Source organism: Malurus melanocephalus, unplaced genomic scaffold (genome assembly GCF_030028575.1).
Source record: "Malurus melanocephalus ecotype Western Australia unplaced genomic scaffold, MMel_1.1 scaffold_569, whole genome shotgun sequence".
Classification (NCBI taxonomy): Eukaryota; Metazoa; Chordata; class Aves; order Passeriformes; family Maluridae; genus Malurus; species Malurus melanocephalus.
In genome coordinates this window covers 1-24229 of record NW_026623801.1, presented here as the reverse complement: position 1 = coordinate 24229, position 24229 = coordinate 1, and the positions used below count along the sequence as shown (strand labels likewise).

Genomic DNA, 24229 nt, shown 5'->3' with positions numbered 1-24229 from the left:
CTGGGACCACCTGGTAACAATTACAGCAGCACTCRCTGAACCGAGGGTCCCCCGCACACGTGGACTGTGCAGGCTGCAGCTTCTCCCTCCTATTTGCAAGCTGGGAGCCCCCCCCGACTTCTCTCCCCATTCCAGCTAAAGCTGTAACTAATTAGTGACAGAAAAAGCAGGTCTGTGATTACACATTTCATTTTGTGTCATTATAACTGGCACCCCRCGCAGGCTTCCAAAATGGCTCCAAAATTCTTGGCACCAAACACCCCACGCCGGCTCCAAAACACTAATTGTGCACTCGGAGAAAAAGGGATCACAGATGGAAACAGTGCAAGGCAGTTTTGGGGCAGGACAGCTTTGTGCACACCAGGAGATAAATCTGCAAAGTTATCAATTGTAAAAGACAGCTCAAAAGTCTGAGGCAGCCACAGGAAATCCAGGCTGGGAAAGGGCAGGGATTACCTGCACAAAAGGAACCCAAAGCTGGTGGGTGTCAACTTGTCACRCCTGAAAAGCAGTTTTAACCTACAGTACCTGGAAATCTAATAGCCACATTACTGAGTTCCCACTATTGAATGCCCCATATATCAAATATTGGCTCTGTTTTTTCCTACAGGAACACAATTGACTTCCTGATTTCTCCTCTGTGCTAAATCCTGCTCCTGGCTCACACACCACCTTCTGCCAAGGCTGCACTGACTGGGGAGGTTTGGTGATTTGGGAGGTTTGGTAATTAGGGAGGTTTGGTGATTTGGGAGGTTTGGTGATTTGGGAGTTTGATGATTAGGGAGATTTGGTGATTCGGGAGATTTGGTGATTCGGGAGGTTTGGTGATTCAGGAGGTTTGGTAAAGGTTTATGTGAACGTGTCATTCTCCAAATATTCACATTTGCCATCAAAGTACACCCTTACAGAGCCCTGCATCTGCCTAAAGGACTTTTCTTCCATCAGTTCTTTTACCATACAGCTGAGGGACACCCTGGGATAGGCCAAACTCCACCAACTTTGCACCTTCGTTGCAAACACTGGAGCTGAAATCCTCRAGCCTCAGCGTCCTTTTAAGGACTTGACAATTTTTCCAACCCCCCTCCCTCCAGAAGAGAAGATTATTTATAACACAAAGGTAGCATTGAAGCCCAAACACTCGTCTCCCCGAACTAATGAACCCGTGATGAAATGCTGCTTCACAAAGCCAGTTATCTTCTCATCTAACGCTTTAGTCGCTTTCCATGGCCACGTATCCCCRGGGACTGCAGTGATCCCGTATCAATCCCGTGCTGGCAGAGTGCTGGAACYTGGGAAACTCCTTGCCAAGCATCCTGCTCAGCCCAGCCGTGACGCCTGTGGTTTGCAAGTATTTCCCTGCACAGCGAGGCAGGAACAACTTCCCATCTCCAGGTGTGTGCCAAGGTGTTCCAGGGCTGCAGCATCCAGGATTTCCCAGCTCTGGTTGTGCAAGAGGGCCTGTTTTTTCTTTTAGTCCTTTCATTCAGGCCTCAGCACCATTGGACAGAATGGGTTTGCACAGTGGTTTGGGGTTTTTTTTCTTGAATTTTTCACCTTAAACACCTAAAAACCACATTTTCACGAGGGTGACTGCAGAGCCAAGCCTGGCTCTGGGGTGCCCAACTTGCCGGCAGCGCTCAGCTCTCAGAGCAGCTCAGCGAGACCCAAAGCACAACAATGGAAAATATTAGAAGCAATTTCAGCGACACAAATCAGGGGTTAGAAGACAGGGGTGTTATTCTTGGCAGTGCCCCAGATTTCCTGAATGAGCCGGACAATTCCCTGCTCTGTGCTGCAGGCTGGCACATACCGAGTGGAAATCATAATAACCTACTTCCCAGCCCAGGGGAGGGTGGGGGCTGCAGGGCTCCCCCTCCGTGCCCTCCAGGCCTCCTGCAAACGAGCTCCTAATTCAGAGCGACAGAGTTTAATGCRAGGAAATTTGGGAAAAGGGTAATGRCACTGTTCAGGGAAACGGGGAGAGAAAGAATAAATAATGGGAAGCGTCACGGCCTTCTGTTCCAAGGCCAGGCAGTGTCCTTTGTGAGGGTTCAGCGAGGCGGGATCCTGGGGAAGTCGGAGACATGAGACTGATTTAAGAGCCGTGAAGAAAAGCAATATTTGGGCTCCCTGAGGTACAGCTCAACCACCCCCTGCCCGGGCAGAGATGGGCTCCCAGGGGAGCCCACGAAGGATCTTTAACCAGCACTGGGCTCAGTCGCAGGGAAGAGGTTCACAAGTTCAGTCWCAGCCTTTCAGCTGACTAAACAATGAGCCTGCAGCAGCCAGGAGGTGATGGACAAAGCAAAGCCGCCTCTCAGGGAAATTAAACTGTCAGCCAGACACATTTCCTGCCCAAGCTTCCAACCTGTATGGCAAACCTGAGCTGCCTGCYCCATGATGGTGCACGTGGTCAGGCTCTGGGGCTTTGCCTGTGTTATTGAACCCAGGTGGAATTCAAGCAGCATCTCAGAGGCCACTTGAAACCAGGCAGCTTAGTCTGAGAGTTCAACTATCAGCAATCACGCAGGCAGAGAACCCAATGCCATCCTAAAAATGCAAAGGGTGCCTTGACTTCTGACCTTTCTCCTTCCCAAACGGATGAACAGTCGAGGACAGAGGGCAGTGGAAGGCAACAAATCCTCACCCTTTGCCACCACAGAAGAGAAGGAACAAAAGACAGAACCCTGATGGGGCCAGAGCTCCCTGCCTTCACCCCTGACAGCCCTGGGGGTGGCAGGAGCAAGCCTGGCTGTCACCATCTCAGAGGGCATGGGAGAAACAAAACCAAACATTTTTTGAGATATCTGTCTCCATGAAATTTTCCATCTCTTTCTGAGCTGTTTGCTCCCAGCAGAGCCCACACCTTCCCAACACTGTCTTCACAGCCCTGTACCAGCCATTTCCTCACCTTAGGGCTTAGAGACACAAACCTGCACACCCCAGATTTGCTCCAGACAGCCTCCAACCTAAGCTAACAATGAGTACAGCCAGTGCATGGCTGCAATAAGGCAAACTCCTCTTTCCAGGACAGCTCTGAAAATCCAAACAACTCTCCTGTTACCCAGAAGGATGCTGGGACATCCCATCTCATGATGCTGTTAAAGATCAGACGATATTCTCATGTTCAAACAAGAAGGTGGCAGCAGCCCTTGGTGGTGACACACGAGCCTGCAGTGCTGAAAATTTCCTCTCACGTGGATTGGCGGTTTTTTGTTATTTTTAAGGAGAAGTGATGACCAGCAAAGAGCAAACAGAGCCCTTCAGGAGGAGATGGCAGTCCCCAAGGGAGAGCAAGACATCCTCCCTGGAGAGATTCCACTGCATAAGAGCTTAATTAAACTGCCAGCAGCACTGCCCTTCCCCTGCTCAGMGCTCCTGGAACACGATCAGTGATCTCTGGAGGCAGATAGGAAGGGCCACAAATCCCRCTGACATGTTCTGGCACAGCTCTGTGGCATTCAGCAGAGCCACAGCAGCAAGAGCAGGCTGACCCCAGAGTGCTGCACAGCAACCAGAGAATCCTCCATAAATAAATGCTCCTGAGCCAGCTCCTCACTGATGGTCACTGACAATGCCCTGCCACACCTTCCTACACCCCACTCTGCTCCAGAAGGACATCCCTGACCAGCAGGAAAAGCCAGCACACCCCTGCAAACCAACATCCAGAAGCTGCTGGAGACGAAGGTTTGGTTACATAGAGCCCAGACACATTTCCCAGGACAGTCCAGAGATTGGGATAGAAATCCKGGCTGGGAGCACCTGCAGGGACCAGGCAGAGCTGTTCCATTTGCCCATGGGATGCTCCTCCAGCTGCTGTTTGTGGGGGTTTGCAAACAGGGAGCTCAATTCCCACTGCCCCACCTCAGCCCTAACCAGGGGCTGCTCTCTTGCTCTCAGCAGCTCTGAAGATGAGTCATGGATAAATTTAATTTTTTTTTTGCCCCTGCCTGTGCTGAGGCACTGCAGAGATGAGCTCCCTGTTGTGCCTGTTGCACTTGAGGTACATAAATACCTATTTTTCTGTCCCAGAAACAAGGTCACAGCCCATCCTGGGTGTGAAGTCAATGATATCCAGCTGGTCTGAAGGGCTGAATGGGGCCAGAGCTCACCAGCTCCAGGTCATGATCCACCTCAACCCCCCAGCAGCTCAGCAGCAATTCCTGCAGGCTCTTTGAGCTGGTGCCACTCTGCTTTTGGGACTGCCTTCTCCTCTCTTCTTCACTCCAGCCCAACCCTGCAGTGAGCAGCCCCTGAGGACCATTCCCAGCCCCAGTGATGAGAAGGATGAGTTCAGAGCGTGCCCYGAGCAGATTTATTTCCTTTTCTCTGCTTCCTTCCTGCATGGAATTACTCATTTCCTTGGCAGGAAAAATCATTACAGAAGGTGCTTTTCTGAGTTCAGCCRAGGTTATTTATCTGCTCACTCACAGGGGGTTACAAGGCACCCCTGCAGCTTCCYCTGCCCCGTGGGTTTTTCTCTTGTGCCACAGTTTGGAATAGCAAGAATAAAGGCTGGYTGTTTGACACACCTTTTTTTTTTTATTTATTTAAACACCTTTTTTAAAAAAAAAAACCTTTTCTTTGAGCATCAAAGCCCAGGGAGAGCACAGACAACCTCTTCACAGAACAAAAGGCAAGCAGCTCTGGGAGACACCTTCCTGTCCTGGAGGTCAATCCCAACTCTGACTGCCCCCACAACAGAGCTGGCCATGGCTGGCCCTGATTCCCCTGATGGGCAGCTCAGATCCCAAATGCTCTGCTGGTTCTCATTATCATTATTATTATTATTATTATTATTATTATTATTATTATTATTATCATTATCATTATTATCATTATTATCATCATTATCATCATTATCATCATTATCATCATTATCATTATTATCATTATCTTTATCATTATCATTATAATTTAATTTATTATTATTATTATTATTATTACTATTACTTAAATCCAAAGCTGCTTTTCAGTGGGGAAGGTGGAGAGCATCTCCAAGGTCTAAATCAGAAAAGAATCAGGGACTGGGGCAGGGAATTGATCCCACAGCACCAGGAGCGTGCAGGGCTCTGCACCAGGGGTACATTTGGCTCTACATAAAAATTAGGATAAAACTTGGTTCGATTCAAGAGGTTTTTCCTTGCTCTGAACACCTCAGAAGCAGTTTCCAGTTAAATGTTTCCCCAGCTGGACGTGGCCACGGGGTTTAGGGGAAGGAGTGACACAGCAGCTGCCTCCCGTGTCAGGCAGAGAATCTGGAGGGAAATTGGGAATGTGGGGCCCACAGGGATAAAGCTGCCTCTGTTTTCTTTAACAACAGCATAAAATCATCTTAAAGACTGATATTTGCACATCCCCAGCCTGACTCATGTGCAAACCTGAATGCAGCTTCCCCTACAGCTGGAAAGGACACTTTCCAGCTCCTCTCTTCCTGTGCCTGGAAGAGAGGAGGAATCCAACCACAAAATCCCAAAGTCTCAAATTCTGGGTCTCCACTCCAGACCCAAAAAGTGCCACCCTTTCCCCTGTGGCTGTGTGTCCCCTCCTCCAGGCTGACACTGTGAAATCACCCTCTGGATGTGGGATGGAGCAGGCAAAAGGGTGGATGCAGAGATCCCAAATCTCTCACAGGGGCAGCTCAAACTCTTAAAATAACAGCCCCAGCCCCTGACACACCTTCCCAAAGGAGCTTCCACGGCTTCAGCCACTGAAACACCAATTTGGGCTTGATTTTAAATATTTGTTGCCATTGAAACACCAATTTGGGCTTGATTTTAAATATTTGGTGCCATTGAAACAGCATTTTGGGCTTGATTTTAAATATTTGGTGCCATTGAAACACCAATTTGGGCTTGATTTTAAATATTTGGTGCCATTGAAACACCAATTTGGGCTTGATTTTAAATATTTAGTGCCATTAAAACACCAACTTGGACTTGATTTTAAACATTTAGTAGCACTTGGCAAGTGGGTGAATAACTAGGACCCTGAAACCCTTTCATGCTGCAATGTGGAAATTCTCAAAAAAAATAGAAAGGAACAGACAGGCCTTCCTGAGAAGCCAGAGCAGAATCCTTCTGATGCGCGGTTAAAGGAAATAAAAATATAATAATCGAAAAACAAATAATAATCTAAAAATCTAAAAATAATAATCTAAAAAAAAAAAAAAAAAAAAAAAACAACAACAAAAAAAAACCCAAAAACATTAAAAAAAAAAAACCTAGAAAATTCCCTGCAATAATTAATTTTAAACACATTTTAAAGACATTTCAAGACATTTTTTGAGCATTTTCTCCAGGCACAGGATTTGAAACGAGCCAAAAATAAAGAAGTTCAGCAGAACAATGCAACACTTACGGCGCAGGCAGCCGACATCCCCTGCGAGCTGGGACCATCCTGGGCAGCACCTGTACGTGGTGTGGGACCTCAGCTGGTACACCTGCCTGTAGCCAGTGTGATACACAACCCTGAAACACAAAAAAAAACCACACCAAGGTCAGCTCTGCAGGATGAGGAAACCGAGAAGAGCAGAAGTTGTAGCTGTGGGTATAAAATAAAGTGAGGAATTGGGTTTGCAAACGTGCTGATATTGTTTCCCACATGGCCTGGCAGTGATCATTGATCTAAGAAAATACTCTTAATTTACTCTGATTAGGAGCAAAGAGACAACACCCAGGTCTTCATAACACCTTTTTTTTCCTCCTTTTCTAGCTTCTTTCACAGCTCTGAGCTCCTCTCTTACACTTCTTGATCTCAAAGCAAATGTAAATTTTAAGAACAGGTATTTCTGCTTTAGTGAGCAGGAGCAGGTATCTCTAAGGGACTGATGAGCTTAAAAAATCATCAAAATTGTGAAGGCAGCACCAAACTACTCCAAGAATTGTGTTGGGCACAGCAAGGCTGTGTTTTGGCAGGAAACACTGAGGGTCCCTTTAACTACTCCCAGTAGTTCCCTCCAGGGTGGGAGCTGGGGGAGTAAAGCAGGGACTGATCTGAAGCGTAAATAAATAAAAGCGACACATTTTTTGCCCGGAAATTTGGCGTTGTGTGTTTGTGAGAATCGAAACATAGATAATACTTCTGAAGGTGATTTTTAAAAAAGCCCCGTTGGCAGAACATGAAACTGCTCCACCAAAGAGAATCAGGCAAACAACAACAAATATTTGGCACAGCAGATGTGTTGTGCATGTCCACTGAAAATATTTATCCTAACTCAGTCGAGTTGTTTGATTTTGTCTGAATGTTCCTACAAAAAAAAAAAACCCCAAATAACGGTGAACCGTTAATTCCTGGGAAGGAAATCAGTGACTCCTGCGTGCCAACCAGCACGTGGAAGCACAGCTGAGAAAAATAAAGGCAGATACCAATTCCTTTTTTTTTTTTTTTTTTGGTATTGTATGAGCTGTTAACAAATTATGAAGGAAAYTGTTGTGTTCCAGGAGCAGCTGAGAAAGCAATTCACAGGTTCCAGCCCACCAGGATCCCCCTGGTACCAGGAGCTCTGTCCAGGATGGAGAAGGGGAGGTGATGGATGCAGTGTGGTGTGAACCTGACAAGAAGGCTCAGAAATGGGGAGGAAAAGGCAGAAATAGTGATGTAGGAGAGATCAGAGCTTCCCTAAGCAGCCTTAGTGCCACCYTCCTGGGCAGCTCTGTCGGACACTCCAAACCCTGTAGCTGGTCCAGGTGGGTCTCAAGGAAAAGCAAATATTGTGACTGGGTCTCTGGGTGCTGCAGATGGGAAAGAGCCACACAGGAGATACTTTATCTTCAGTGTTTCTTTTGCGTTTTAAGGCACAGAAAACAGAATGAGCCAGAACTAACAGAACCCAGGAAATCCTGCTGTGTCCTGCTGCTGAAAATGCCCTTCCAGCCCCTCGGGGATAGCGCTGTGATTCCTTCAAGCTTGGTTATGGCAGGCTGAGCAAAGCTACCTGCTGTCATTACTGGGAAGCTGCAGAGTCAGGAGCACGCTCACCCCTTCAGCAGGAACACGAAGCAGCGCAGCCCGAGGATGCTCCAGCTGAGCAGATGTTGGTTTTCCCAGTTGCCTCCAGGAACTCAAAAGCATCGAGGCCAATTTCAGGCCAGATCCTGGAGTTGTGAATACATTTCCTGAGCCTCATGCTGCCAGACCTGGTCCAACTGGAGCAGCTCCAGAGTCCCTGCGAGCGCCGACACCGCGCGCTCCACTGCCTCGGCTGCCTGGCACAAGGGAACTTGGCAGGAGAGCTCCCAGCTCTTGGAAAAGCTCGCTGTGATAGGAACTCCCAGAAGTGTAGAGAGAGGGGGTGTGGGACAAAACCTTGCCCAAGGAATGTTCTGCTGATAGTCCTTTCTCTGYCTGGCTTTCACAATTCCTGGGGTGAAATCCCTCACTGGCTTCCCCTCTGCATTTCCATCAGAACAGAGTTTTAGCATTGGGTGTTCTGATATTTGTAACAAAGCAGAGCAGAAATTTATTTCATTTCAGTCCCTTGATTTGTGATGTCAAACCCATCCTTTAAAGAGCTGAAGGGAYTGCTGGGGCTGAAGAGCTCCCAGCCTTTGAAGTAGAGGCAGACAGAGCACCCATCCTTTCAAAGCCTTCCCTGAAAACACAGCCAAGAGTCAGACTCTGTTTGCTCCTTTGTTACCGCGACACAGATCTCATCACCAGAGTAATTACTGGCAATTACAGGTTAGGAGGAATTCCTAAAGTCAGGATTTAAAAGCTGTCTGGAGTCCAAGATGTTTCTTTGAAAGGACAGCTATCATTATTWTGCTGTAAAGGCTTGTAACTGCCTAATGGGGCCGGAAAAGCAGGTGGAGGATGGAAGCARCTTGGGCACGTTGTAGTTTGGCTGCTGGGAAGGTAAGAAAAGTTCATTATTTGTGCTGTAACACGTGTTCAGAGCCTTCCTTCTGCAGAGCCTTCTGCCTGGGCTCCCACCTTTGGCACTTTGAGGAAGAGACATCTAGAGATACAGGAACAGTGCACGTGATGGGAATAAATCATTTCATTAACGTGGCTGGTTCATAGAAAACAGATGTCACACATCGTCCAAAGATGRGAAACAGCCCACCATGAGGACAAAGCTGCTTTGGAATAAAAGCAATGGATAGGCCTTCTCTTCAGGAATTCCATCACAGCTTAAAAACTCTGAGCATGACAGAAATACCAGGTTGAACCCAAAGCCCTTCCAGCAAGATGCACAAAGAGTTTACAAAACCCTCGCGGTCTCCTGCTTGTAGACAAGAAAAATATCCAGTGAAGTAGCTCGGCTCCTTACAGCCAGTTTGTGCTGGAGCTCTGCCACATCTTTGCTCATGGAACTGCTCATATCAACCGGTAAATGACCAGAATCACAGAATCACAGAATCACAGAATCACAGAATCACAGAATCACAGAATCACAGAATCACAGAACGGTTTGGGTTGGAAAGGACCTAAAAGATCATCTCGTTTTAACCTCCTGACACAGGAAAGGACACCTCCCCCTAGCCAGGTGCCAAGGGCTTCCTTGAAAGTGTTTCCTCCTCTTTCCTTTGAGAGCTGTGGGGCATCCAGGTGAGTCCCAGCCACACTTTCTCATCACTGAGACTCTTTGGAGGCCACCAAGCCATTCCCAAGGCTGTTTCCCACCCCAGAGCACAGCCAGGGGAGCAGGATGGGCTGTCCCCAGCCCTCCACAGCTGTGCAGCCACTGCTAGCGAGCAGCAGACTCATTTCCCTGCTGCTGCTGCTGAGTGAGAATCACTCTTCACCCCACAAAGAGCAACAAAAGGCAGAGGGAAGGACACTTACCTCCTCTCATAGCCCGTGCACCATCTCTGGCCCCTGCAGTCCTGCTTCCACACCTTGACAGCCCGGGTCAGTGCCTGGACACACGGCTGCCGCAGCCCCACGATCCCCAGCTCCTGCTCCGCGCAGACATTCGGCCTGGGACGGAGAAATTAAAGGTGTGAGGGGAGCAAGGATCCAGAGGGATCCAGAGGGATCAAGGGGGTCATGGCTGTGAAGGGTGCAGCGCTCCCACTGCCTGAATTTCCTGTTGACAGGGCAGGAAGGGCTTGGGTAACCCCCTAACCCCCAGCATTCACCTCCTCGATGAGTTCAAGCGCTGCAGGGAAAAGAAATGGTGCCAGGTCRAGCAGCCACAGGGGTGGTTTCTTGCTCATTCAGAGCAAAGGGCTGCCAGGCTAATTCCAAAAAGTCAAAGAAATTTACAGAATGCAGTAGGAAAATAAGGAAAATATCATATTTTGTGATATCAAATGTTATCAGCRTTTTGTTTCTTCTCTAATCCTAACTCTTTCTCCAAACACAGGGCAGTGAGTTTGACTAAGGATGAGGAGAGAGACATGTGTCCCTGACTCCATGAGCCACTGAGTGCTGGGGGCTGCTTCTGCTGCTTCCAACTCTTCCAAAGCGACACAGAGTTTTCTCAGAGATACTTGCTATAAAAGAAGTGAAAATAATTTGGATGCAGTGAAGCTTAGAGGTGGGAGCTGGGATCCAACTGCGCTGGGCCGCTTGATTCCAACCCCGGGGTGCTGGCACAGGGCTCTGCTCCAGTGCCTYATCCAAGAAGTCCTGAAAGTAACTGTCAGGGCACGAGAACAAAACCCTGATGTCAGGAGAAAAAGCTGCTTTTTGCAAAAACTTTACCTGCTAAAGGAGCCCCTTTTTATGAAGAGTTAAACCCCTCGGGGAGGGCAGCTTGGAGTTCATGTCCCCCACCACACTGGCTTCAGGGACAAAGGGAATTACAGTGATCCCCTGGCTCTGAGAGACCATCTTCTGGCAGGAGGCCAAATTTGCAAGGAAGTTTTCCAGAGCAGCCAAATGATTAACACCAAACTGTAACTGTAAAATGTAATTAAAAAGAGCAGCCTACGTGCTGCTGGAGTAACAGCAGCGGACAGGAAGGGACGTGGAATAAGAAAGATTCGTGAAGTGAAGTAAAAGTCTGGGAAGAAAGGGCAAAGTATTCACWCAAGAATCATCTCTCACACTCTCACAACAGCAGCATTTCAGTGAAACCAAGGATTTCCCTCCAACARGCAAAGWTTATCCAGGTTTTCAATTTTCCATTCCCCTTTTTGCACATCTGTTAGTAAATAAAAAAACACACAACACCTTCCTCCCCCTACCCCTTCACTCTGCTCCTCGCTTCACCCTTGATTTGAAAACACTGCATTTGGCKCCTGCTTTTCCCATTCACCGCCCGACAAAAACCCCTCCGGAATTCTTTCCTCCTACTCACATGTGGGGCTGCAGTTTGCTSCCGGCAGCCAGCGGAGACATTCGCAGCGCCACAATGAGTGACAGTGCCACGGCAGGAAGCTCCATCGCAGCTTTTCCTCTCCCTCCAGGTGCTTCCAGAGGTTGCCCCGGGAATTCCGCAGCTCCTCCAACACGGCTCAGCGGTTTTTCCTCCTCCTCCTCCTCCTCCTCCTCCTCCTGCCAGGCTTCTGCTGCCTCTTGCTCCCAACTTGCCGGTGTCTCTCCTTGCAAAAGGACAAAGCTATCGGGAATCCTCGCAGGGGAAGAGCGGATTTATCATTCCTGGATGCTTCCTCTCCGCTCAGAGAGTTTCTTCACTCCGTAGGAAATTACAATGCAGGTTGCAGTTTTCTCCAAACCAAACCTGGCTATTCATGCTCGTTTGCTCGCAGTGAAATGCATCGAAGTGACTTTTCCTTCTGGGATTTGCTTCCTGACAAAGCTCGAGGAGCCGAGGGCTCACAAGAGCCGAGCTGTGCCCAGCAGTGCAGCCCCATGTGGGTTGAGCTGCTCCGGAGCTGCGATCCCTTTCCCAAGGTACTCAAATCCAGCCATTGACGAGGGGAAGGAAAAAGGAGGGGTGCTTTTCTGGCAGGCGAATCTCACATCCCRGGGGCTTTTCCTGCAGCAGGCAGGGTGCTCCTTCACTCCATCCGCAGAGGTGGAGGCATCCTCCTTCCACAGCTCCACACCTTCCAACTCACTGCGCACACACCAGAGCGGCTTCCCTGCGCTTCACGCGAGTAACAAAACTTCCCCCTGCCTTTCCCAGGTCCAGCTCCTTTCCCTCACATGCTCTCTTGCCTCTTTCCTCGCTGTCAGTCAGAAATCCCTCCCACGRGCTGTGCCCAGCCCCGAGCAGAGGAGGGGGAGGCCCTGCTCGCAGGGATGGAGCAGCGGTGCTTCGGGGCTGTTTCTGCACAAGCAGCTCTTCCACATTACCCAAGGCCTGCTGCGGAYACACCACCCCAAATCCCTTTCCCAGCAGCTCTTAGAACATCCCACAGAGATTCAATCTTCCCCATGCACTCCAAGAGATAACAAAATCGATCGCTTCCCAAGGAAATTCTGCTGGCAGGGACATCTCCARCTGCACACAGCAGCCAGCACAGTGGCATGGGGAGGAGGAGAGCAGAGCAAGGATGCTGCACTAAACCTCTCAGATATCTGTCAGCAAACCCTTCTCAGGGCCAGGAGGAACCAGAGCAGCAGTCAGGCACCCCTGAGATGCCCCAGGACACATCAGGGCTCACCTGGCCTGTGGCAGGGGCTGATTTCCATCACAGAAGCAGGATAAGAAGGTTTGGAAGAAGGCTGGGATTGTTTCGAGGACATATTTTGCAGCTGAAGGACAACTATTAATCAAGACTAAAGCCCCAAAAAGCTGTTGGCTCTTGAAAAAAACCTGAGGCAGCTGCTCCTTACATCAGAATTCTTTCAGGGTCACAGCAGTGCCATAAATGCCTCAGATCAGGGAAARGAGCAGGTGAAGGGGGTTAATGCTTCCACTTGGCAGTAAAATATCAGCCAAGCCTAACGGATGGGAAGAAAACATCCTTTATTCTTCCTCGAGAAGAAAGGCAGCTACATAAAGATGTTTTATAACAACAAAGAGAGCTCCAGGATACAATAAATACAGGCCTCTGTTTTCCTGTCCGGAATTAAAAGGTTAGGACTTTTCTAACAGTCGGAAAGAGGCTGCTCCCAGTTAGGCTTCCAGGGATTCCTCCCAGTGGGCAGAGCTGGGAGTTGGGCTCCCTCTCCAGGACACGGCTCGAGGCCAAGGATGGGGACAGATGGGTCCGGCCACTGCTCCCACTCTGCCTCAGGTGACAATCCAGGCTGTCACACAGCTCACTGCAGGGTCCTGGCTGGCCTGGCACGGCTGCTTTCCCAGCCACAGCCACCCTGGCCAGGCTGCTCGGGGAGAGCAGGGATGCCCTGATGGGAAAAGCTGCACTTTGAGGAGTGAGCAAGCATAAAGTCAGCCCTGCAGATCTTCTTTAAAGCCAGCAGTGAGGTTTCCCACCTAAAGAGGCCTGTGTGAGCAAGGGCTGAGGAGAGCACAGCAGGGAATTCGTGGGACACATGTGAAAGACAGATGTCTGAAACCCAACCCTGTCTGTGTAGTCAATTTAGTATGTTTTCAATTTTTGTATMATTTCCCAGCACAGCCGCCTGCCGAGGATGTCATCCTCTGGCTCCGGGTAAAACAGCCCTGAAARTGATCCAAGATATGATACAGTTCCATAAATACTGATGTTAATATCTGCAGTCATGCCCGAGACCACAGAAACTGAAACATTAACGTGCCATTCATTCCCCAGCATTATTTAATCTTTGCTATCAGGCGTGCTGGATGTGATATGGGCGCCAGGGCTCTCCATGGACGGTCCTGCCCCTATCCCACACTGCTCCTGTACCTTCCCAAGCTCTGTCCTGATGATATTTAATGATCTCTACACATCTGACCCAGATCTGCTTCACAGCAGCTCTGCCTGGCCTCTCTAGACCCACAAAYCTTGTTCCTTTGTGGGTACATCAGAGTCCTTCTCCAGACCACCTGGGCAGAGCAGAGCATTATGTTGGCTGAGCCCTGGGTTTCCCACAATATGTGATGTGACGTGTGTTTGTCTTAGCCCTGAAAACCAACAGCAGAGCTGACAGCCTCATACATCTGGGTGTGCAACAGCGGTGGCACCTGGTACCTTGTGCAGCCCCAGATGTGTGACAGCAATGACACCTGTACCTGATACAACTCTGGGCAGGGGTGGTGACAGCACCCACCACCCTGCACAGCCCCAGTGTGTGACAGTGATGGCGTCTGGTACCTGATATAGCTCTGGGCAAGTGATAATGATGCCACCCACCACTTTTTACAGCCTTGTTGTGTGATGGTGGCAGCACCCAGGAYGTGGTACAGCCGTGATGGTGACGGTATCTCGTACAAGCAGCGTGTCTGACGGTGACAGCACCTGATACTGGCACAGCCCTGCGTATGACAGCGATCCCAGCCGGTAACAGATACAGGGMAAGCGATAGTGACAGCACCCAGCACTTTGTACAGCCCCCTGTGTGCGACGATGACAACAGGCGACACACGGGGCCAGCGGAGCGGAGAGCGCTGCTGTGCCCGCATCCTGTACCGCATCCTGTACCCCATCCCGCATCCCGTACCCCATCCCGCATCCCGTACCCCATCCCGCATCCCGCACCCCATCCCGCACCCCACCCCGCATCCCGTACCCCATCCCGTATCCCGTACCCACATCCCGCATCCCGTACTCCATCCCGCATCCCGTACCCCATCCCGCATCCCGTACTCCATCCCGCATCCCGTACCCCCCATCCCGCATCCCGTGCCCCATCCCGCATCCCGTAGCCCCATCCCGCATCCCGCGCCCCATCCCGCATCCCGTACCCCCATCCCGTACCCCCCATCCCGCATCCCGGCGGGCGGGCTCTGCCCGGGTACCGGCCGAGCACCCCGGGCGCGGCTGCAGTGCCGCCTCCCGGCCCGGCACGGGGCAGAGCCGAGCAGAGCAGAGCAGAGCAGAGCTGGAGGCGGCCCCCAGCGCTCCGCCCGCTCCGCTCCGCTCCGCCCCGGAAGGCTCGGAGCGCACCCCCGGCGCCGCCGCGATGCTGCAGCTGCGGGACGCGGACGAGTCCGGCCCGGCCGGCGGCCCCGGCAGCCCGGGCAGTCCCGGGGCAGCCACGCTGGTGCCGGGAGGAGCCGGGCCGCCTTTCGAAGCGGCCTCGCCGCCGCCCCGGCAGACGCTGCGGCCGCTCAGTGTCCGCACCGCGGGCCGCGCCGGCCGCCTCCGCCAGTACTTCGTGTTCCGGGTGCGCTCCGGGAGGGAGGCAGGGGTGGCCCCGGCCATCGGCCCGCACCCCCTGACCTCTGCCTTCTCCCCCCGCAGCCCGGCACCATCGAGCAGGCCGTGAGCGAGATACGGGTGGTCGTGCTGCCCGCCGAGGACGGCGAGGTGCAGAGCGTGTGGCTGCTCACCGAGTGAGTTCCGCGGCGCGATGGGATGGGATTGGTGCCGGGAGAGGAGAGATGAGAGCCAGGGCAGCCTCGGCCCCGCAGGCTTGGGGCAGAGCTGCATATCCCAGAGCGCTTTTCTCTATTAAATCTGGGAATATTAACGCACACACAAGGCCCGGAGTGGCCCAGGCTGACCGCAGCCATCATTATTTCATTATTTGTGTATAACCCAGCCCTCCAGATACAGACCAACGCTCCCCAATTAACACCTTACAAAATCCAATCCCCCAGAGAACTCACTCTTCCAGTAAAGCACCAAGGTAGCTTTAACAAACTGACCCAAAGCCACGTGTGTGCAGCGAGGCACAGACGCTCAGCCCTGCATTTGCCCTGCTGATGCAAAGCAAAGGCTGTAACAGAACATACAGCAGTGCTAAGACTTGAGATTTGTTCTCCTCACCACCTCGTCTGTCTGCCAAGCTGTTGAGTGTTTCAAGCCAGGAGTCAAAACTACTAAAGCTCAGTCATGTTCTCTTCCCAGAATCGACCACTGGAACAACGAGAAGGAGCGTCTTGTCCTCATCACAGACTGGTCCCTCCTGGTCTGCAAGTACAACTTCATCAGCCTGCAGTGCCAGCATGTGACAAGGATTGCCCTCAGCGCCGTGGACACCATCTCTGTGGGGGAGTTCGAGTTCCCACCCAAATCTCTGAACAAGTAAGCAGCCACAGTCACTTGTAAGTCTTGCACAGTTATCAGGAACAGTATGAGCTGTCATTCTGAGCACTGGAAAGGTCTGAGAATTTTTCCTTTTGCTTGTTTAACTTTGCAAACAATTCCTGAAGCTTCATTAGAAGACCTCAGGGTAGCTGCTGGTTTGCTGGGATGGTCAGTAGCTGCACAAACAGGGAGTTGCTCAAGGGCTTTCAAGATAAGATGAGTAGATTTGGGAGCAGAAGCTCATCACTATTACATAATGCAGTATGTAGCAGTAGTACCACCTCAGTGTGATGAGAAAGCTGTGAATGTCAGGCCCTTGTCACAGGCTGTGAAGGGTGGCCATGCTGTGCCACATGTCCAGGAAGCTTCACCTTCTTGCTCTCAGCTCATAAGAATGTCCCTTTTCACATTTCAGGGGCTGAATTCTTGCATTTCCTCCCTCCAGTAAAATTTACTATCACTTATATTTCAGCTTCCAGTTTCAAGTAGGTCTTTTTCAGACAGAATATTTTTAGTTAATCTTGCCTCAAGGACTGGGAAGTCTTACCCTGTTCATTCTCCACTGTCAGGAGGGAAGGTGTCGGTATCCGCATTCAGTGGGACAAGCAAAGCCGCGCTTCCTTCATCAACAGATGGAACCCCTGGTCCACCAACATCCCCTATGTGACCTTCACTGAGCACCCCATGGCAGATGCTGACGAGAAGATCTCATCCCTGTGCAGGGTAAGGAATGGTCTTTTCAGCTTCAAGCAGCTCACTGAGCTCATGGGTAGACCCAACTTAAATTATTTTGAAGCAATACAGGAGTAAATCAAAATCAGTTACAGCAGAGATGGAACTCAGAGCTGGGTGCTGCATCTCCCCCGTCTGTAAATTTTGACTTGCAGGGTGGCCCCACTGCAACTTTTTCCAGCCAACCATAATTGAAACACAGAGGAAGCCTAAACTTCTGAAGGTGGAAAGTCCTGTAAAACCCAAAAGCAAATGGATCTTGGCTTGTTCCTGTTCTTGCTTGCCTGGCAGGCTGATGGGCTTTTCATCTAGGGCTGCCAGCTAATTAACACTGGCTTAATTACTCACTGAAAACTTTCACTGAGGTGGTGCTCAGTTTTTCTTGTAATAAATGCTTCCCTCTGAAGGTTTTCCTAAAATTATTACACTAAGTGTCACACATCAGTGATCAGGGCAGAACCACAGTCAGAAATAAACACTTGGTCRCTGATACATCTTTACCCATCCAGCMCATTTAAGTCACACATCAGTAGTGTCCTGTGTGAAATGACCTGAATCATTGAGGTTAAATACCAGAACATAAAATCCTGACAGCTACAGCTTTAATGCTAATCCTTCACYATTCCCTATCAGCAGCAGTTTGTCTTAATAGTCTGTAAAGCAATGGAAAAGCAAGGTGATTTCTTTTCTTCCAGCTGGAAAACTTTCAAACGCAGCTGATCCAGGCTGTGAAGAAAGCCCACAAGGAGGGCCCAGTGCCTGGAAGCACTAATGGGGTGTTGGTGCTGGAACGGCCCATCCTCATCGAGACCTACCTGGGATTGATGTCCTTCATCAACAACGAGGCCAAGCTGGGCTACTCCATGACAAGAGGCAAAATTGGATTTTAAACCCCCTTGCCTGTCCTCTGTTCAAGGGCAAGTGAGTTGCTGGTGGTGCCCAGGGAGCGGGTGCTGAGGGCAGAGCACGTGAGAAAGCCAAGTTGTTGGGGGAAGGAAATGAGGTGGTTGTAGGACAGCTCCTGGTTGTTTGGGGAATGCACAGGTTGGATTTGAAGCAGACACAGGGTGGTGTCAGTCTTGTATTTTGTACCCGATTTACAGCCCTCACTGGTCCTTGTGCAGGGTGAAGGAGCAATGGTGTGTTCCGTGTCCCAGTGCCTGTTCTTCCCTGTCCATGAAGTGCCATTGGAACCTGCTAAAAACCCCAATGGACAGCAGAACCTTTGTGCCACGGCCCTGCTGTATCCCTGTGTGTGGTGTCAAATCCTCTAGTGTGCTTGGGACTGCTTTGGAACAGCAATTCCTCTTAACACAATCACCATGATCTCAGTGTTCTGGTTAATGCCTGTTAGGAATTTTTAAAGCTGTCAGTCAGTCTTTAACAGTATTTGCTGGCTTTTGCTAAAGCTGCACTGTTCCACCTGCTCAGCAGCAGTTTGTGAACTCTGAGTATGCATTTATGAGCTTCTTGTAAAAATCCCTCTAAGAACCTACTGGAACTTCCTTTCTACTTCAGTTTCTTTGCTGCAGCCACAGAATAAAGACTGTTGTGAGAGAACATTGCCAAAAGCCTCACAAACACGTTTGCCTTCAAAGCTGTTCTTTGTAAAACTAAGAAGGAATTCTATTTTGGTTAGATGGATACTCAGCCATTTTTCTTAATCTACTCTAGTTTGGGCCAGGACTTTTTAATGCAGACAGAGAAAACTTCCAGCACTGTGTGTCAGCCTTGGTTCATACCTTCCTGCACTGAACCTTTCATCCAGGGATGAAATTCAGAGCAGTCCAGGAGATTACAGCTGAAATTGCTCAGGAGGTGACTCTAACAAGCTTTTTCCTTGTGCATGACCTTGTCTCCATGCCCTTTCATCAGAGCATTTATCTGCTGGATAAACACTGTGCTGCGTGGTGGGGTTTTTTTGACCTTGATGTAGGTGAGTGTTTGTGAAACTCCTGTTGCAGTCCATCCTGACTCTGGCTTTCCAAGCTGCATTGCCCTTTTCCATACCTTTTTTTAAGTTATCTGTTCCATGTTCATTAACCTTGCAGTAAAGTTGAATTTAAACTCTTATTTGGTCTTTGTTCTTCATTTTCTGGAGACTGAGGCTGTGAAATTAAGTAGCAAAAGAAAAAAATATCCAGTAAATTCCTAAACAAGAGGCTCCCTCCTTGGTAAGAAGGAAGAATATCCAACTGCTTCTTCCCTGCCAAACCATTCACTCCCATTTGACACCAGAGTTGGGACAAAACCTCCCATTTCAGTTACCTGTAATTCAGCATCCAGAAATGTCAGTTGTGATCCCTCTGGTAGATTCCATATAATAAAACCACGGTGGTCCAGGCACAGTTACTGTCATATTATTTGTGTGCAAGTAACAGTTTCCTTGTGCTGAGACAAATCACTACATCATCACATCATCTATTACATTGAAACAGACTTTGAAGTGCAGAGGTGCAGATTTATAGTTTGTAACTATCAAAATATTTATTGGAAATAGAAAATTTAAATAATAGCTATACATTATATACACACAGAGCTACAGTCTTAGAAAATAAGGGTTCAGAGTTGAAAAAGAGATGTTCAACTCCATCAATACTCAGGTTTTCTTGCAATAGAGACTCATTCCCGATATATTTCACTTGCTACATTGCTTCATTCAAATACAGTCACAGTATTTCACACACTGAGCTTGGAGCTCCTTCAAATAAATAACTTATAAATACAAACACTTCAGACTGGGCAATAGGTTTTGACTCCTTTCCTCTTTCTTCCTCAGACTTGGGAGCACTTTTAATGCATTTTAGTTCTTTTTATTTTACCTCTTCTCCTTCCAAGTAACACACACAGAAGTTGTCCTTACTCACGAGCACCATGGAGTCACCACTGCAATGCCAGGAGAGAGACATGATCTGGAAGTCACCTGCAGGAAGAGATCAGTGTGTCAGCAAGGAGCTGGCAGCCCATCCTCCTGCTGGAGGAAAAGACAGCTGGAATCAGCCACACAAATCCCTGTTGGCCCTGTGCTGGCCTTGAGACATTTGCTGTGTCTCGTTATGAACTCCTCAAATGGAGTTCATAATGGGTGTGAAAACACCCATTTTTAAGCAGCTCCAAGAAMACACCTGAGCTATTTCCAYGYTTRGCTCTGTTTATAAATAGAATAATTYTGTCACAAAGCAGCTGCTGAAGKKYCTCACCTTCCCCAGGCACCTGCACGACCACACAGCCAGCTGGGGACCACAGGTACACTCTGCTGGTGCCTGTGCACACAGCCAGGCGGGGCTGGCAGGGATCCCACTGGAAATAGTGGATGGTGCACAGCTGCTCCAACACCACCGACAGCTTCAGCTTCCGGATGTCCCAAATCCACACAGCGTTGGGAATGTTATCTGTAGAGGAAGTAGCAATCGTGTGATAGCTGAAAGATAACACTTGTTCGTTTTTTTTTAATGGACATTAACAAACATAAATACAAGACAAACTTTTAGGTTACTGCCACTTGAGTTTTGCCAAGCAGAAGCTTCAGTTTTACCACGGAAATATTAAAAAAAAAAAGGTAAAAATGACCTAGTCCATCTCCCTGGCTTTTATGAAATTAAGTCTGATGGGTTTTGCACCTGACCCAGAGCTTTGGCATCCAGACATGAACAACCCCTCAAAACCATCAAAGGGAAAAATGGAACATTTATTCAATGACTTTCACTATTTAGGTAATCAGAATTTCCCTTGCTATAGGTTGTACAGAATTCTGCCTTTTAAGAGACCCAGGCTGTGAGAAGATTTGTGTGAGAAGATTTTCATTTTCAATACAATGAGCTCACACAAACTTGAAGAAATATAAAACCCTGCTATTTTCATTAAATACAGAGCCAAGGCTGAGTTCATGCCCTGATCAGCACTTCTGGCAGCTCACAACAGTTGACACACATTAGGAAGACAGGCTGGGTTTCCTCTTGGGTTACATATCTCACATCAGAGCTGATTTTACTGGGCCATGACTCTTTTTATAGTGCAAAGGATCATTTCTGTTAAGGAAACCCCCCACGTGCCACATGGTTTCCCCTGTAAGGCAGGGCAGTCGGAACTTACCATTTTTGGTTGCCAGGAAACAGTTATCTGCACTGAAGGCCAACATCCCAACTCCCACTTTGGGATTTGCCCTGTCAGCAACGGGTTTGATGTACTGTAAAGAAACGGGCACCTGGGAAATGTCATCTGGAACAGGAAATAAAAGTACTTCACTCAGTGAGCCTGGATGGACAATGCATTTAAATGCAGCTAAAACCCCTCATCTCTGAAGTGACAGGACCATATTTTACTCTTCTCCAAGATATTCCAATCAAAATTTCAATTGCTTTAAGCTTTCACATCTTCACACAGCTATCCTACTACTATTCCTGCCCTCCTAGACAGAAAAGGAAAGGCTGGAAATCCAGGCAAGACTGAGATTAAATCAGGAAAATGAGGAAAGATTAATTTTTCTACTACCTTTGAACTAATATTTCAAACAGAATTAACCAAAGGTGATTTACAGTGCCACAAACACTGAGACTGATTTTTACTGCCCTTGAGAACATCAGAGGATCTGTTCCACCATCCAAGGGGCAGAGTTCACCTACAATGTTTATTTATAGAAAAATTTCCCAAGGCAAACTCAAGTGTCTCATTTGAGTAAAATTTGGCTTACATTTACTCTTTGTGCTGAAGAGAGAACTATCCAATGTTCTTGATGGTGAAAAAGAAAATCTCTCTGTATCAACAGTTGGGGATTTCTCCACTTCTTTATACACAATCTACAAAGAAACAAGTGAGAGCTCTACAGAAGGGCCTTGGAAAGTTTGAACATGGACTGTAACCAAATACCCACATCCCACTGACTCATTTGCACATTTATTACATCTCAGCATCCCCTGGTTCATCAACAGAGGAAAAGGGCTTTAGCAGGCAGATATAAAATCCAGCATTCCCACTGAATCATGGGACATGATCAGAAAAACACTCCTGCAACAAATACAAAAATCTTGAAATCTACGAAGAAGAGGTCTGAAGGAGTGCACCTCATTCATTAAAGCAAAATAAATAATCCCCATTACAGTGGGAACACGAATCTCATTTTTGCAACCAAAAATCTTTAATTGGCTTCTATCATAAACAAATGCAAACCCAGTGCAGCACTGCAGAAGAAAAACAGCAAAAATATTTCAGTGTGCCTGAAACATATTCCCAAACACAAGCACCAGGATAAAACACACCAACTGCAATTCCTCTCTGTGTAGTGGAGATTAACAGAGCTATTCCCATTTGTTTTCCATGACATATTTTACACCTAACTGGAAGTAAAGGCGTTTTTCAGCTGTGAAAGCTTTGCTGAGGTGCTTTAATGTCTCATGCCTTGCTTCTGATTGAGAGGCATCACCAGAGTCATGTGAATATTGCAGAATTATAGTCCACACACACAAATTGTTCCAGGAGGTCTGTGCAGTCCCTCAACACTGTTCTTGTTACCTTAAGCGATGAGATCAGCTCAAGATTTTGGGAACAGCAGCTCTGCACCAATGGCTCAGAATCTGCCAGGCCTTGCAGGTACAGGTATAAAGGATAAAAATCTTTGCTGACTGATGTTCCAGGAAATGCTCTTTAGGTGAGCTGGATGAGCCTGTCCACACAGGATGGAAAATCTGAGTTCCAGCACTGTTTGAAGTTGGGAATTGTATAAAGCTGAGACAAATCTCTCCTGTTCAGTTTTCTTTCCACACCCCAATGTGTAATGCAGCCACCACCTACACCAAAATACACTGGCACATGACAGGAGCACCTGAGAATCTATTACTGCTCAAGCAGATCACAGACACGTGTTCATTGAATTTGAAAGAATTCCCACATTTTTGTTACATTTCCAGCTTGTCATGCAATTTCCCAAACCCTAGTGCAGGGGGAAAAGCAAAATCTCCAGAATGAAATGGATTTATCAGCATCTTTCAGATACAAACAGCAGCACCAAARCTCTGCTAACGACTGCAMGGATTTGGGATCCACACTTACAGTTTTTTTGCTGGCAATGGTTGCTGGATGGTCAAATTCCGTGATCTTCTTCCACGTCACATGGTTCAGGATACGCACCTGGCTCAGGAAGCATGGCAAGAGAAGACTGTTAGGGCAAAGGTCTCCAAAAGGTTTAGATAAAAGAGGCAGGAAACATTTCCCACCTTTTCATCAAAGCTGCCAATGGCCAGGAACTGGCTGCTGGGACTCCAGGCGATGGATTTGACACCCAGGGGCCACTCGTAGGCCCGGTAGGAGGAGAGCAGCCGCCCATCGAGAGAGTACAGCAACACCTTGTACTGAAACACAAACAGAGCCACTCTAAAAACAACAGTGCTGCTAAAAACCACAGGCAGGCAAACCATCCCTCCCAAAATCTGCCTCTTTAACATGCAGCAAGTTAAATACAAAGGTACAAATGGTTATCTATGAGTTAAGAGGCTTCATTGCTCTCTTTCTGGATGAGCACTTTCATTAACTGTAAAATCACTGTGCAATGCAATGTCAGTAAAGCTGTAGAAGACTCTTACATTCTTCCATTATTGTTCTTCCATTATTCTTTCATTATTTCAACAGCAGCTTCTGCAATGTTCACCTTTTTTGTTTTTTGCAAGATACATTAGAAATCATTTTCTGTCATTGAAGGTTGACAGAACAGGACACCCATCCCCAACACAAGTGTAATATTTAACAAAAGCTTTTAAAATTGTTAAAAGMAATTTAACAAAAATTAATTCACACCCTTTAATGTTTGAAAGAAACATTTAAAACACTAATTGTTTTAGTTACTGCTTTTATACATGATGGCCAAAGACCAACTTGAACTCTTCAAGAAAATAATCTGCTTTTCCTCCTACCTCCAGGCATGTGTCCCACGCTGCCAGCACACAGCCATTGGGAGCCCACTCAATCCCAAACAGATCCTGGGTTTCAGTGTCAAAATGCTGCACCCAAAAGAGAAAAAACCACAAAGCCATTTAAAATACGTCAAGGAATTCTTGTTGCATCTAAGCTAACAGAATGTGCAGCTTTAACCTTTCAAGGTTAAACACAAAAGAGCTTTTTGTATGCCAGAGTAACAAAAGAAATATTTCCTCTTGTAATACATATTGCATTCACTGGATCTTTTCTTACAGAAAAGACAAAAGTTTCTATACCTTCAAATGAACAGCTTTACTTAAGAAAGTACACTGAATCATACTGAATCAGTCAAAAACCACTGAACCACTGAATCAGTCAAAAAAACACACTGAATCAGTCAAAAAATCCAGGAAGCCTAATTCATTTTCTTAAAGCCCAGTACAGGATCACAGAATCCCAGAATAGTTTGAACCAGAAGGGATGTTACAACTCAACTCATCCCATGGAGAAGGACATCCTCCACCATCCCAGGTTGCTCCAAGCCCCATCCAAACTGGCCTTGGACACTTCCAGGGATGGTGCAGCCACAGCTTCCACAACAGTGTTCATTA

General features: G+C 48.1%; 3 protein-coding genes across 4 annotated transcripts in view; 1 reads left to right on the top strand and 2 right to left on the bottom strand.

Moving 5' to 3' along the window:
• MEGF6 (multiple EGF like domains 6) overlaps positions 1-11414 on the bottom strand; it is an 80838-nt gene extending 69424 nt beyond the window's left edge. The window contains exons 1-3 of the mRNA XM_057382482.1: positions 11252-11414; positions 9790-9924; positions 6361-6470 (exon numbers count right to left, since the gene is read on the bottom strand). Coding sequence (XP_057238465.1) covers positions 6361-6470; positions 9790-9924; positions 11252-11337 — 331 coding nt within the window. The 5' untranslated portion in view covers positions 11338-11414. The remainder of the gene's footprint in view (positions 1-6360; positions 6471-9789; positions 9925-11251) is intronic.
• Positions 11415-14881: 3467 nt separating this feature from the next.
• LOC130583236 (tumor protein p63-regulated gene 1-like protein) lies at positions 14882-18785 on the top strand. 2 transcript variants are annotated; one of them, XM_057382486.1, is made up of 6 exons: positions 14882-15114; positions 15192-15283; positions 15801-15977; positions 16550-16703; positions 17408-17633; positions 17837-18785. In XM_057382486.1, exons 1-5 carry the CDS (start codon positions 14911-14913, stop codon positions 17600-17602), a joined length of 822 nt encoding a protein of 273 aa, XP_057238469.1. In that variant the 5' UTR covers positions 14882-14910; the 3' UTR covers positions 17603-17633; positions 17837-18785. The 2 variants fall into 2 exon arrangements, with proteins under 2 accessions (XP_057238469.1, XP_057238468.1); XM_057382485.1 differs by having other exon boundaries at positions 17408-18785.
• A 283-nt stretch (positions 18786-19068) lies between these two features.
• On the bottom strand, positions 19069-23819 carry LOC130583235 (WD repeat-containing protein WRAP73-like). The gene is made up of 7 exons (XM_057382484.1): positions 23615-23819; positions 22922-23056; positions 22758-22835; positions 21403-21508; positions 20805-20930; positions 19913-20104; positions 19069-19635 (listed from the first exon to the last, which is right to left on the bottom strand). Exons 1-7 carry the CDS (start codon positions 23732-23734, stop codon positions 19526-19528), a joined length of 867 nt encoding a protein of 288 aa, XP_057238467.1. The 5' UTR covers positions 23735-23819; the 3' UTR covers positions 19069-19525.
• Between the last annotated feature and the right edge of the window lie 410 nt (positions 23820-24229).